Here is a 15,014-nt window from a genome sequence, read left to right as displayed (position 1 = left end):
GTTGTTTAGCTGTGCCCTGTCCCCAGAGGTGGGGTCTACAGAGACTGGCAGGCCTCCTTGAGCTGCTGTGGGGTCCACCCAGTTGGAGCTTCCCAGCGGCTTTGTTTACCTACTTAAGCCTCAGCAATGGTGGGCGCCCCTCCCCCAGCCTCGCTGCTGTCTTGCCCTTAGATCGCAGACTGCTGTGCTAGCAATGAGGGAGGCTCCGTGGGCATGGGACCCTCCCAGCCATGTGTGGAATATAATCTCCTGGTGTGCCCGTTTGCTAAGACCCTTGGTAAAGCGCAGTATTGGGATGGGATTTACCTGATTTTCCAGGTGTTGTGTGTCTCAGTTCCCCTGGCTAGGAAAAGGGATTCCCTTCCCGCTTGCGCTTCCCAGGTGAGGCGATGCCTCGCCCTGCTTCAGCTGTCGCTGGTCGGGCTGCAGCAGATGACCAGCACAGATTGTCCGGCACTCCCTAATGAGATGAACCCAGTACCTCAGTTGAAAATGCAGAAATCACCTGTCTTCTGTGTCGCTTGTGCTGGGAGCTGAAGACTGAAGCTGTTCCTATTCGGCCATCTTGCTCCGCCCCCCCATAGTATCTATTTTTATATCTCGAGCTCATGTATTTGTTCCTCTTTCCCTTCCACTCTGCTGTTGAGTTGATCCATTTAGTTTTCTTCATTTCTATATTATTCATTTGAATAATTTTCATTTGGTTCTCCTTTATATCTCGAATTTCTTTGCTGAGACTTTTTTCATTTGTTTCAATCATGTTTGCAATTGTTTCTTGAGGCATCATAATGATGGCATCCATTGAGTACCTTTTTTCATTCAAGTTGATAGTTTCCTTGTTCTTGGTCTGATGACTGATTTTCAACTGAAACCTAAATATTTGGGGAATTTTGTGACGAGACTCTGGATTGCATTTAGATCTGCTGTTTTAGCAGGCTTACTATAACACTGTTTTGGCAGGGGATAATAAAGAAGGAGGAGTGCCTCCTCATTATTGCCAGGTGGGAATATAAGTCAAGGTTCTCCATTTAGTTTCCACTGACACTTAAGTTGGGGAGATGCCCCAAAGTACCACTGGGTAGAAGTGGGGATTCAGGCTTTCCACTTGGTCTATGCTAATAACACCCTAGCTGCATTGGATAAAAGTGGCTCATTGCTTTTCCCCATGTGACCTCCAATGACAACACAGGGCATGGCCATATTAATGCTAGGTGAATGTCCAGACTCTCCACTAGGCTTCTTCTGATCATATCCAAGTGGGGAGGGGAAGAGTTACCTTATTACCACTTAGTGGAAGTCCAGACTTTCCATATGGTCTCCACTGACACCTCAGGGACAGAAGTGTCTCTTTTAGGGATTTAAATTCCAACTCCTCACTTGGCCTTTTCTGACACCACACTGGCAGGGGACCATTTGGGTATTTTGTGATAGCTCGATGACGCCAGAAATCTAGACTCCTGACATGGCCTTTTCTGACTAAGTAGAGCCATAGTGTTTTCTGTAGTGTTTGACACAGAGCAGTTATTTTCTCAAGTTTTCTGTCTTACTAGGCTCTTTTCTGGTCCTTTGGCTAGAAAGAGATGACTTCTATTTGTGGTTTTTTTTCTGTTCCCATGTTATTTCTGGGTTGCCAGCTTCTTCATCTCCAAGTCTGGGTTATATGAGGCAAAAAGAAAACCCAAGAAACTCACCATCGTGTTGTTCCTTAGGTCCTGTGGACCCTAGCCAATCTGCCTTCTACTCTGAATTTTTCATGATGGGTTAATATTTGTTTCATAATGTCCATGGGCTTTAGTTTTACTTAGTGAGGGGAGTAGGAAAAATATGTTGACTCCATCTTCCCCCAAATCTGTTTTTTTGTTTTGTTTTGTTTTGTTTGTTTTTCTGAGATGGAGTCTCCCTCTATCACCCAGCCTGGAGTGCAGTGGCGCGATCTTGGCTCACTGCAACCTCCGCCTCCTGGGTTCAAGCAATTCTCCAGCCTCACCCTCCCAAGTAGCTGGGGTTATTTTTGTATTTTTAGTAGAGACGGGGTTTCACCATACTGGTCAGGCTGGTCTCGAACTCCAGACCTCAGGCCTTCCAAAGTGCTGGGATTACAGGCATGAGCCACCATGCCCAGCCTAAATCTGGTTTTTATATCTTAAGGAAATGCAGAATTTCTGGCACTACAGTTGTCAATAAGTACATGTAAAATACCTTCACTTCACTGAGAAGTTCCCATTTGGAATACTCAAAGCTAAAAAGAATAATTGGTGGCAATGAAAAATACCTATCATTGGTGATAACACCAAAAATGGTGGAGTAGGGAACTCCATACCTCCATGAAAGCAATAATTAAGCAGGAAGAAACTGTAAGAATAAACATTTTCAAATTCTAGAATCTAATTTAAATAAACTTACACCAACTACAAAAACCAGGAATACTTAGTTAAAAAAAGAGACTAATAAATTTTGGTAAGAGGGTGCTACAACATGTCAACTTCCCTCTCTGCCATCCCCTATTCCCCAGCTTAGTGACGGCCTTGGAGATGGTAGACTACATTATTGATGTGGCTTGCTGCTGCAAGGGAAGCAATATAAATCTTGATCTCAGAAAACTATGGTTATATATTTTGGCCTGCCTGGTAGATCCCTAAGGTATAGGCTCAGGACTTTGACTTTATTTTGTCCACCTTGGAACTTTCTCAGAGCTGGAGTGGCCTTTTTCATGATATTTGTTGAAAGCACTTAAAGGCAAATATACTAGCCACAGCCACCTGAGGCAAGGGATAATAGATGGAGCAAGCAGCAGACAGAATAAAAAGCCTGGGAAGAAAAAGGCTGGGGAAGCAGATACATAAGAAAAAAAATTGCTCTGGAAAGCTCTTGCAAATACCAGGGAATGTAGGAGGTCAGACACATGCCGAGGGCTGGACCTATGCTCAGAAAATATGTGAGGAGACCCTAAGTTTTCACCTGTGGCTTACTTTTAGGCTCCACAGAAGCAGGACATGGCTAAGATACAAGTGACCCAGCTAAGCATTGAAGATAATACATCAACAAAAAGCCAACCTGCAAAGACTAGAATAACTATTGTTATTTTTCTGGAATTTAAGGAAATCTCTGTGAAATCACTATCTGAGAACTAAGCTAACTGACAGAGAATTCACTGACTACATGTGGCAAATAACACAATCTTTAAAAACATAGTTTAGAAAAACTACGAAACTAACAATTACAACCCACAACAAGGCGCAACAAAAAACCCTAGAGAGAGGTAAAAATCTGATTTCCACTACATTATAATATTGAAACTACCTAGTTTTCAACAATAACAACAAAAAAAATCATGCGGCATTAAGAAAAAAAAACAAAAACATATGCCCTATTCATAAGAGAAACAATTAATACAAACTGTTTATGAGAAAACCCAGATACTAGCTAGTCAACAAATTTAAATTAACTGTTTTAAATATGCTCAAACAGCTAAAGGAAACCATAGAAAAATAACTAAGGGAAACCTGGAGAATAGTATCTCACCAAATAGATAGCATCAATAAAGAGACAGAAATAATAAAAACAAAACAAAACAGAAATTTTGGATATGACAAGTACAATAATTGAAATGAAAAACTCACTAGAATAGTTAAACAACAGATTTCAGCAGGTAAAAAAATGAATTAATGAACTTGAAGATAGGTCCACTGGGGTTACCCTGTCTGTGAGACAGAAAGAAAAATGATGAAAAGAGCCTCAGGGGCCTGTAGAAGATTATTAAGCAGACCAATAAGTGCATAGAGAGAGTCCTAAAAGGATAAGAGTGATAGAAAAGAGGGAAAGAATATTTCAAGACATAATGAGAGAGTATGTCACAAATTTGATGAAAGACATGAATCTAGATAACTACAAAGCTCAATAAACTCCAAGTAGGTAAGCTTTAAACTTTTCCCTGTTGTTACCTGTGGGTTTGTCATATATGGCCTTTATTGTACTGAGGTACATATTTTCCATATATAATTTGTTAAGTTTTTATCATGAAGAGATATTAAATTTTGTCAACTACTCTTTCTTCACCTGTTGAAATGATCATATGGTTTTGTCCTTCATTCCACAGCATTCTGTATCACATTTATTGATTTGCACATGTTGAGCCATTCTTGTATCCCTGGGATGAATTCCACTTGATTATAGTGAATCATCTTTTTAATGTGCTGTTGAATTCTGTTAGTATTTTTTTTTTTTTTTTTTTGAGGCAGGGTCTTGCTCTGTGACCCAGGTGGGAGCGCAGTGGTGCAATCATACCTCACTGCAACCTTGATCTCCTAGGCTTCAGCCATACTCCTGCCTCATTTTTTTATTTTTATTTATTTTTTTGTAGAGATGAGGTCTCACTATGTTGCCCAGACTGGTCTCAAACTCCTGGGCTCAATTGATCCTCCACGTTAGCCTCCCAAAGTAATGGGATTACAAGTGTGAGCCACCATGACTAGGCGCTGTTTGCAAGTATTTTGTTGAGGACTTTTGCGTTCGTGTTCGTCAGGGGTATTGGCCGGGGATATTCCTTTTACTGTTATGTCCTTGTCTGGTTTTTGTATTAGGGTATGCTGTTTTTATAGAATGAGTTTGGAGGTACTGTCTCCTCTTCAATTTTGTTGACTAGTTTGAGAAGAATTGGTATTCGTTCTTTAAATGTTTGGTAGAATTCAGCAGTGAGGTCATCGAGTCCTGGGCTTTTCTTTGATTGGAGACTTTCTATTATGGTTTCAATTTCATTACTCACTGTACATCTTTCTCTCACCATAACCCAAGCTGCAGCTATACAGTGCCGTCTTGAAACCAGGGCCACAGCTAGCATGTATCCTGCTCCAGGAGCCAGCAATAACTGCATCTTTTCATTGCTGAAGCTGCACTGCCATTACACCACCTTAATGGTGGTGCACCATTCCCCAGCCAAGCTGTCACAGCACTCTATCCTCTGAGAACAAGCTGCCTAGGAAAGGCTCTGTCTTGTACATTTTGGTGACTGCAGCAACCAACCCTAGCCTCTCAGAGTCTAGGTCCACTGCTCCAGCACAAAGGCAAGTGGTACTCTGTCCCTAAAGGAATAGGTAATCTTGCCCAGTAAAGAAACTGAGTACTGCCCAGTGATGTGCGCAGTCAGCACGCTCACCAGCCAGGTTCACTGTCCATGTGCAACCCCGTGCACTCACTAGCCAGGCATATTGCTTCCAGGTGCCCCTGCCCCAAGTTGGTGATTTGGCCCCCATGTGACAATGGTATACCAGCCAGAAATGTTGCTTCCATGAAGCCCTGCCCCAAACTGGCAGACCTCTGCTGCCTACATACTTACCAGCCAGGCTTACCAATTCCAGGGGGTACTTGCCCAGAGTGACATGCACACTGAAAGTGAAGAGATGGAAAGTGATATTCCATGCAAATGGAAACCAAGAAAGAGCAGGAGTAGCTATAATCATAACAGATAAAATAGACTTTAAGGCAAAAGCTATAAAAAGAGAAAAGAAGGTCATTATATAATGCAAAGGAGTTATCTCGACAAGATGATACGAAAATTTTTAATATGTATACACCTAACACCAGAGTACCCAAATAAATGAAGCAATTATTATAGATCTAAGGGAATAGACTGCAATAAAATAATATAAGGAGACTTCAGCATGTCACTTTCGGCAATGGACAGATCATCCAGACAGAAAATAAAGAAACATCACACTTAAATGACACACTAAATCAAATGAACCTAGCAAACATTTACAGCATATTTGACCAAATGTTTGCAGAATAAACACTCTTCTCAACAGAACATGAAACTTTCTCTAGGACAGATCTACCTGTTCTACAGGTAGCCTGTAGAACAAGCCTTAACAAATTTAAGAAAATCAAAATAATTTCCAGTATATTTTTTACCAGAATGGTGTAAAACTAGAAATCAGTAACAACAGAAACTTCTGAAAATTCACAAATACATGAAAATTAAACAATGTGCTCTTATATGACCAACAGGTCATTGAAGAAATTAAAAGGAAGTTTAAAAATTTCTTGAGAGAAATGAAAATTGAAATACAACAGATCAAAATTCTTGGGACACAGCTAATGCAGTTCTAAAAGGAAATATTATACCAATAAATGTCTACATTGAAAACGAAAAAAGATCACAAATAAAAACCTAACAATGCACCAAAGGAATTAAACATTTTAAAACCCAAGTAAACCTATAACTAGTAAAAGCAAAGAAATAATAAAGAGTAGAAATAAATGAAAGAGCCCAGGCACAGTAGCTCATGCCTATAATTCCAGCACTTTTGGGGAGGCCAAAGTGGAAGGATCACTTGAAGCCAGGAGTTTACACCAGCCTGGGCAACAAAGCAAGACCCCATCTCTACAAAAAATTAAGATTAGCCAGGTGTGGTTGCATGTACCAGTAGTCCCAGCCACTTGGGAGGCTGAAGCAGGAGGATCATGTGAGCTCAGGATTTTGAGGCAACAATGAGCTATGATTGCATTACTGTATTCCAGCTTGGTCAACAGAGTGAGATCCTATCTCAAGAAAGAAAGAAAATAAAGAAAAGAGAAGAGAAGAAAGAGGACGGACCTGGTGGCTCACACTTGTAATCCCAGCACTTTGGGAGGCCAAGAGGGAGGACTGCTTGAGGCCAGGAGTTCAAGACCAGCCTGGACAACATAGTGAGACCTCCAACTCTACAAAGAAATTAAAAAACTAGCCAGATGTGGTGGCATGCACCTGTAGTCCCAGACACTCAGGGGGGCTGAGGCAGGAGGATCACCTGAGCCCAGGAGGTCAAGGCTGCAGTCAAACATGATTGTGCCATTGCACTGCAGCCTGGGTGACAGAGCAGGACCCTGTCTCAAAAAAAAAAAAAAAAAAAAAAAAGAAAAGAAAAGAGAGATTTAAAATAGATCAATGAAACAAAGAGTAGTTTTTTTGAAAAGATAAAATTGAGATGCCTTTAGCTGACCTAAGAAAAAACAGAGAAGACTCAAAAAAAATCAGATTTAAAAAAAGAGAGATACTACAATTGATGCTACAGAAATAAAAAGCATCACAAGATAGTATCAGGAACAATTCAATGCCAGAAAATCCAGATAACCTATAAAAAATGGACAAATTCCTGGTCATATACAACTTTCAAAGATAATAAAATACCTAGGAATCCAACTTACAAGGGATGCAAAGGACAACAACCCCATCAGAAAGTGGGCAAAGGATATGAAGAGACATTTCTCAAAAGACATTTATGCAGCCAACACACACATGAAGAAATGCTCATCATCACTGGTCATCAGAGAAATGCAAATCAAAACCACAATGAGATAACATCTCACACCAGTTAGAATGGCGATCATTAAAAAGTCAGGAAACAACAGGTGCTGGAGAGGATGTGGAGAAATAGGAACACTTTTACACTGTCAGTGGGACTGTAAACTACTTCAACCATTGTGGAAGACAGTGTGGTGATTCCTCAAGGATCTAGAACTAGAAATACCATTGGATCCAGCCATCCCATGACTGGGCATATACCCAAATGATTATAAATCGTGCTGCTATAAAGACACATGCACACGTATGTTTATTGCAGCACTGTTCACAATAGCAAAGACTTGGAACCAACCCAAATGTCCATCAATGATTGACTGGATTAAGAAAATGTGGCACATACACACCATGGAATACTATGCAGCCATAAAAAAGGATGAGTTTGTGTCCTTTGTAGGGACATGGATGAAACTGGAAACCATCATTCTGAGCAAACTATTGCAAGGACAATAAACCAAACACCGCATGTTGTCACTCATAGGTGGGAATTGAACAATGAGAACACTTGGACACAGGAAGGGGAACATCACACACTGGAGCCTGTCATGGGGTGGGGGGAGGGGGGAGGGATAGCATTAGGAGATATACCTAATGCAATTGATGAGTTAATGGGTGCAGCACACCAACACGGCACCTGTATACATATGTAACAAACCTGCACGTTGTGCACATGTACCCTAGAACTTAACGTATAATAAAAAAAAAAGAAAAAATAACTTTTCTACAGAAAAAAAAGAAGAAATAGAAAATCTGAACAGACCAATAGTGAGTAATGAAATCGAAACAGTAATAAAAAATCTCCCATCAAAGAAAAGCCCAGGACTCGATGGCTTCACTGCTGAATTCTATCAAACATTTAAAGAACGAATACCAATTTTCCTCAAACTAGTTGACGCAATTGAAGAGGAGACAATATTTCTAAACTCATTTTATAAGGACAGCATTACCCTGATAGCAAAGCCTGGCAAGGACACAATTGAAAAAGAATATCCCTGATGAACACAAATGCAAAAATCATCAACAAAATACTATCAAACAGAATTCAACAGCACATTAAAAAGATTATTCACTATGATCAAGTGGAACTCATCCCAGGGATGCAAGAATGGCTCAACATATGCCAATCAATAAATGTGACACAGAACACTAAATGGAATGAAGGACAAAAACCATGTGATCATTTCAATAGATGAAGAAAAGGCATTTGACAAAATTCAATATCCCTTCATGATAAAAACAACATATTATGTATAGAAAGTATGTACCTCACTACAAATAAAAGTCATATATGACAAACCCACAGCTAACACCATATTGAACAGGGAAAAGTTGGAAGCTTTTCCTTAAGATCAGGAACAAGACAACAATGCCTGCTTTTACCACTTCTGTTCTACTTAGTATTTGAATTCCTGGCCACAGCAATTAGGTAAGAAAAAGAAATGAAAGTTAGCCAAATTGGAAAGGCAGTTAAACTATCCCTGGTTGCAGATGACATGAGTGTATACAGTTGACCCTCAAACAATACCAGTGTTAGAATTGTCAGACTCTTGCACACTGGAAAATCAATGTATAAGTTCTCACTTACCAATAAACATAACTACTGGTAGCCCACTGTTGACCAGAAGCCTGATCAATAACATAAATCATTGATTAACACCTATTTTGTATGTTATATGTATTATATAGTGTATTCTTATAAGCTAAAGAAAAAAATATTATTAAGAAAATCATAAGAAAGAGAAAATACATCTACTATTAATTAAGTGAATGTAGATCATCACAAACATCTACATCTTTGTCATCTTTGTGTTGAGTAGGCGGAGGAAGAGGAAAAAGAAGGATTGTCTTGCTGACTCAGTGGTTGCAGAGGTGGAAGAAAATCCACATATAAATGGACTCACACATTTCAAATCCGTGTTGTTTAAGGGTTCACCGTATACAGAAAACCCAAAATACTCCACCAAAAAACTGCTAGAGCTAATAAACAAATTCAGTAAAGTTGCAAGATACAAAAATCGGCAGTATTTTTATACATCAATAGTAAACTATCTGAAAAAGAAATCATGAAAACAATCCCACTTACAATAGTTACAAAAAACATATACCTAGGAATAAGTTTAACAGAGGAGGTGAAAGATCTTCACACTGAAAACTATAAAACATTGATGGAGAAAATTGAAGAGGACACAAATAAACAGAAGGATATCCCATCTTCATGGAGTGGCAGAATTAATATTGTTAAAGTGTCTACACTATCCAAAGTGATCTACAGATTCAATGTAATCCCTAATGAGAATATCAATGGCATTCTTCACAGAAATAGAAAAAAGAATCCTAAAATTCGTATGGAACCACAAAAGATCCCAAATAGCTGATGCAAACTTGGGGGGGGGGAAGAAAGAAAGAAAGCTGAAGATATCACACTATCTGATTTCAAAATGTGTTACAAAGCTATAGTAAGCAAAACAGCATGGTACTGATCTAAAAATAGACACATAGACCAATGGAATAGATACCCTAGAAAAACAAATGCATACACAGGCAAAGGTGTGAAGAACAAACATTGGGGAAAGTACAGTCTTCAGTAAATGGTGCTGAAAAAAAAAATGGATACCCATATGCAGAAGAAAGGAACTAGGTACATATCTCTCATCACATACAAATATCAACTCAAAATGGATTAAAAACTTAAATGAAAGACTGAAAGCTATGAAACTACTAGAAGAAAACATAGGGAAAACACTTCATAATATTGGACTAGGCAACGATTTTTTGGCTATGACTCTAAAAGCACAGGTAACAAAAGCAAAAGTAGACAAATGGGATTACATCAAACTAAAAAGCTTCTGCTGCACAGTAAAGGAAACAATCAACAAAGTGAAGAGACAACCCACAGAATGGAAGAAAATATTTGCAAACTATCCTTCTAAAAAGGATTAATAACCAGAATATATAAGAAACTCAACTAAATAGCAAAGCAAACAATCTGATTTTAGAATGGGCAAAAGATCTGAATAGACACTTTTCAAAAGAAGACATACAAATGGCCAATAGGTATATGAAAAAAATGCAACATCACCAATCATTATGAAAATGCAAATCAAAACCACAATGAGATATCATTTCGCCAAGTTTGAATGGCTATTCACAAAAAGACAAAACATATCAAGCACTGACAAAGATGTGGAAAAAAGGGAATGCTCACATACTATCAGTGGAAATGTAAATCATACATTCATTATGAAAAACATTATGGACTTCCTAAAAATATAAAAATAGAACTGCCCTATGATCTATCTGGCAATCCCACTACTGGGTATATATCCAAAGAAAATGAAGTCATTGTGTCGAAGAGGTATGTGCACTCCCATGTTTATTGCAGCACTATTCACAATAGCCAAGATATGAAATCAACCTAAATGTTCATAAACGGATGGATTGAGAAGGAGAATGTGATATATACACACGAGGAAATATTATTTTAGCAATATAAAAGAAAGAAAAGCTGTCATTCACAGCAACACAGATGAGCTTGGAGAAATTATGTTAAATGAAATAAGCCGGGCACACAAAGGCAAATACAGCATAATCACTCTATATCCCATATGTAGTACAATTATTGTGTCAATTAAAATTTAAAATATAATAATAGCAAAAAAAAAAAAATACAATGAGCACTCAACTGGAAACAGAAGAGAACATCCGAAACATGAAAAAGGAAATTTGTGAAAAACCTACAGCTAACATCAATACTCAATAGTGAAAGACTGAAAGCTTTCCCCCTAAAAAAATCAGGAACAGGACACAGGTGCCTCTTTTCACTACTTTTACCCAACACTGTACTGGAAGTTCTAGCCAGAGCAATTAGGCAAGGAAATAAAAGACATCCAAATTGCAACTGAATAAATAAAACTCTCTATTCAGAGATGACATGATGTTACATTTACAAAATCCTAAAGAATCCACAAAATGAGCTATTAGAGCTAATAAATATATTAATGTCTGCTTTGCACTCTTTGTGAGTGCTTCAGCCTGCAGAAGCTTTGGAAAAATATAACAAACATTACCAGCACTCTCCTGGTTTCCTTTATTTTTCTTTTCTTTATTGGGTAAGGGACAGAAAAGTAGAAGATACAGAGGAAGAGTAAATGAATCAAACAAATGTTATCTTGACTGGCTGTATTCCTACAAATCAACTACAATTTCTTATCTATTTCCCTAAGCAGGTAAGAGCAAAGCCCTGAAAACCAAAAGGAATTGGGCTCTTGTTTTCAGAAGCAGCAAGGTATGGGTGATATGAGGACAGAGTATCCTACTCCATAGCCAGGCTTGTACAGATGGTGGCAGCTATCTAAGGAGAAGCAAGGAAGCTGAGACCCTGGGACCTGCTATAAGAAAGGAGGGAAAAACTTAAGAACTTACTTAATGTTGTAGGGCACAGTACTAGGATTGAGTACCCCATACATAGTGAAGCCTTTATAGAGAGGGTTCCTGAAGTCTGGTTTCCTCTGAACCAAGAAAGGCCACACAGAATGTGTTTTCTCATAGACTCTGTTAGAAAAGAAAAACAAGCCAAAAAATTAAAAGCAGTAAGCAAGTAATCTCAATAGTCCTGTTGAACTGATAAGCAGCAAATTTTACTAACAACTAACCCAACTCAAGAAAGGAGGACAGGATATGACAGAAGAAAAATAAGTAGATAAAAAGTGTTGATGGAGTAACAAATTATCTAGGCTTCAATTTATCCATCTTTAAAATAAATGAGAGGCTAGAAAGAGTTCCATATTGGAGAACAGGAGATTCTAAGTCCAGTCTCTGTGTGGAACAGCTGTGTGATCTTAAGAAAATCCCGAGTTTTTTCTGGGCCTATTTCCTCACTGTTAAATGTGACCTCTAAGTTATCTTCCAAATCAAGGATTTTATGAACTAATGACTTTTCTGGTTTTAAAAATTCTGGAATTGCTTTTAAAAGTCTGGTAAGTTAAGAGATAGGTTCTACGGGGTGAATTTGTGGCTCTTCTATTTTTCATTTTACTTAAAGCCAGCTTCTCCTCCTTTCAGAAGGTTTAACATAGTGAAAGACAATTGGAAATTTATACTAGAAAATGTTCATGAGCTATCCCAGGTGGGCAACTAAAGACTATGGCATTTATATTACAGAACTGATTCTTATACTTTAGTTGAGACCATGGGGAGCCTGCTTAACCAGTAAGCAAGTCCCTTAGTTAACACCTCAAAATACATGAGATCCACTGGTTCCCAAAGAGAGCTGCTGTATAACCATTCATGAGAAGGTCATTTGCACACACACCATGTCAAAGGAAGCTAAAGGAGAAATGAAGAGTGATATAAGCAGTAAGACCTAAAATTGTGGTCTTGTAACTTTTACAATTGTTAGAGCATTCCAGTGAGGCCAAAGGCTCTGTATATCCATCTTTCTCATTTGCTGTTGGTTTATAACAGAAAAAAAAATTCCGTTGGTAAAGTAACTAATTTGTTGAGTATTTACTATGTGTTCAAACACTGTTCCAAACTCTTTACCTAAAATACCTCCTTAAATTTTCCCAATAAAACCTTTTGAGATATTTTAGCCCAAAATTACCGAGAAAATGATACTAAATATTATTTTGCTCAAGGTCACATAGTTAGTAGGTAACAGAGCCAAAGTTTGAACCCAAGTCTGCCTGATTCTAAAGCCCGTGCTTTTCCGTTCATGAATGAATGACACTTCTGCTTATTTTAAGTAATCACTATTTTAAAATATGTTAAAATGTTCAACTGTTATGTTTTTTAAATGGATATCCAGATTTGTGTGAAAAATACCACATATATTGACTTGATTTTAAGAGAAGGAAAAAGATTATGGAAAAGAGTCTCGGTTTTAATGCATAGGTAAACAAAGACAGAATGAATATCTTAAAAGAATTTGGGGAGAAAGTGACAAAGGTCTAGTTGTAAAGAGAGAGAGAGAGAGAAACATACATGGCATCAAGAGAGACACTACCAAATAAATACAAATGTTGAAACAGAAAGACTTATTATTGTTCTCTATGTTGACAGGAAAACCAAATCACAGAGAAGTAATGTCATCCTGGCTATGCTATAAAGGGCCCTGTGAGTTGGGCTAACTACTAACTCAGCCAACAGCTGTGAAATAGGAGTGAGTTGTGAAACAGCTACTTTTCTATTTCTTTTTCTCTGTCTCTAAAATAACGAAGATACTGTTCATAACAGCTCTACCTTGTCAATTTCAAAAAGTACTTATGTCTCATATATTGCCAAGATGTTAGTTTAAGAGAGGGGTGCAAACTCAATTGCCTGCTAGAACTAGGCAGATAACATTAGAAATGGGCTAAGAATAAACTATAGAGAATGGTAAGAACTGCAGTCAACAAGAGTGAGTTTGCCTCATCCAAATGGAACAGCTACTATTCACCTCTAGCTTATTATTATCATGAGAAAACACAGTCTAGTGTTGCCAAAGCTCCTGATTTTTCAGAATATTTATAAAAAACATTCTAAAATAACTGGATTTTTATGTGAAATCTACTGATATTTAAATGTTAGCAACTAGGCATAAGAATGACACAATGGACTTTGGGAACTCGGGGGAAAGGGTAGGAAGCGGGTGAGGGATAAAAGACTACAAATTGGATTCAGTGTATACTGCTCAGGAGATGGGTGAACCAAAGTCTCACAAATTACCACTAAAGAACTTATTCATGTAACCAAATACCACCTGTTCCCCAAACACGTACGGAAATAAACAAAAATGTTGGCAACTAATTAGGAGTTTAAAAAAATACTCCACAGACTAAACAAATCATGCCTGTTGGGTTGGGTTCAGCCTACGAGCTGCTAGTTTGTGATCTCTGATATGAGTGAGAAAGGACTGTAGATAATGACTACTTGTACCTGCACAGCAATTAATTATTTGCAAAGGCCTTGTACATCCATTATTTTATTGGATCCTCATGATTGCTCTAAAAAGTAGGCATTATTATCCCTATTTTACAGATGAGAAATCTCAGGGTTCTGAGAGATCTCTGTGCAAACATTGAGTGCTTTATGCTTCAAAAGTTCTTTTTATTATTGTTATCTCCTCCCCTTTCTTGACTGCTATGTCAAATTCAGGGTGGTAGGTACATTCTTTTGGCACTGACCCCCTTCTCCCTGTTCAGTGTCTTCTCACAAAGTAAATTCACCTTAGATCTTCCCGATCCTTCTGGCAGTTACCAAGGAAGTTTCCAAACTGGCAGGAGAAAACATGGTCATGAATCTCTAGCAGGAAGTTTTCATTAAACTCAAAGGCACAGGGAAACTGTTCCATTAATTGCCAGATACAGTCTAGGAACTGGGTGAAGATAGGGGACACTTCTTTAGAGTCCCCATCGAGGTGGCCACACCTGAGAGATGCAAATAAAGGTAAAGGAAGACACAAGTTAGCATTAAGGATTACACTGTTGGGAATAGGCTGTAGGAGGGTCATCTTTTGTCTCTGTTGGCAGCAGCAAGGAAACACCTCATACCAAAATGCCAGCCAGAATTTCAAAGCTAGTTAATCCCAGCAGACCTCTTAGCTGCTGGTGTCCTTCACTGTCATCCATACTCTAAACCCTTTGGTCATTTAGTCTATTTTTTTATACACCCTCTTTCCAATAGAACTTTCTGCAATGAT

General features: G+C 38.3%; 1 protein-coding gene across 1 annotated transcript in view; it reads right to left on the bottom strand.

Annotated features, from left to right (window-relative positions):
* The window catches only part of MTMR8 (myotubularin related protein 8), a 106,528-nt gene that overhangs the window by 32,930 nt on the left and 58,584 nt on the right, over window positions 1-15,014 (bottom strand). The window contains exons 11-12 of the mRNA XM_011965031.1: window positions 14,542-14,742; window positions 11,759-11,887 (exon numbers count right to left, since the gene is read on the bottom strand). Coding sequence (XP_011820421.1) covers window positions 11,759-11,887; window positions 14,542-14,742 — 330 coding nt within the window. The remainder of the gene's footprint in view (window positions 1-11,758; window positions 11,888-14,541; window positions 14,743-15,014) is intronic.

This window comes from Mandrillus leucophaeus, unplaced genomic scaffold, assembly GCF_000951045.1.
Source record: "Mandrillus leucophaeus isolate KB7577 unplaced genomic scaffold, Mleu.le_1.0 Scaffold713, whole genome shotgun sequence".
Classification (NCBI taxonomy): Eukaryota; Metazoa; Chordata; class Mammalia; order Primates; family Cercopithecidae; genus Mandrillus; species Mandrillus leucophaeus.
This window is presented reverse-complemented; position numbering and strand designations above follow the sequence as displayed.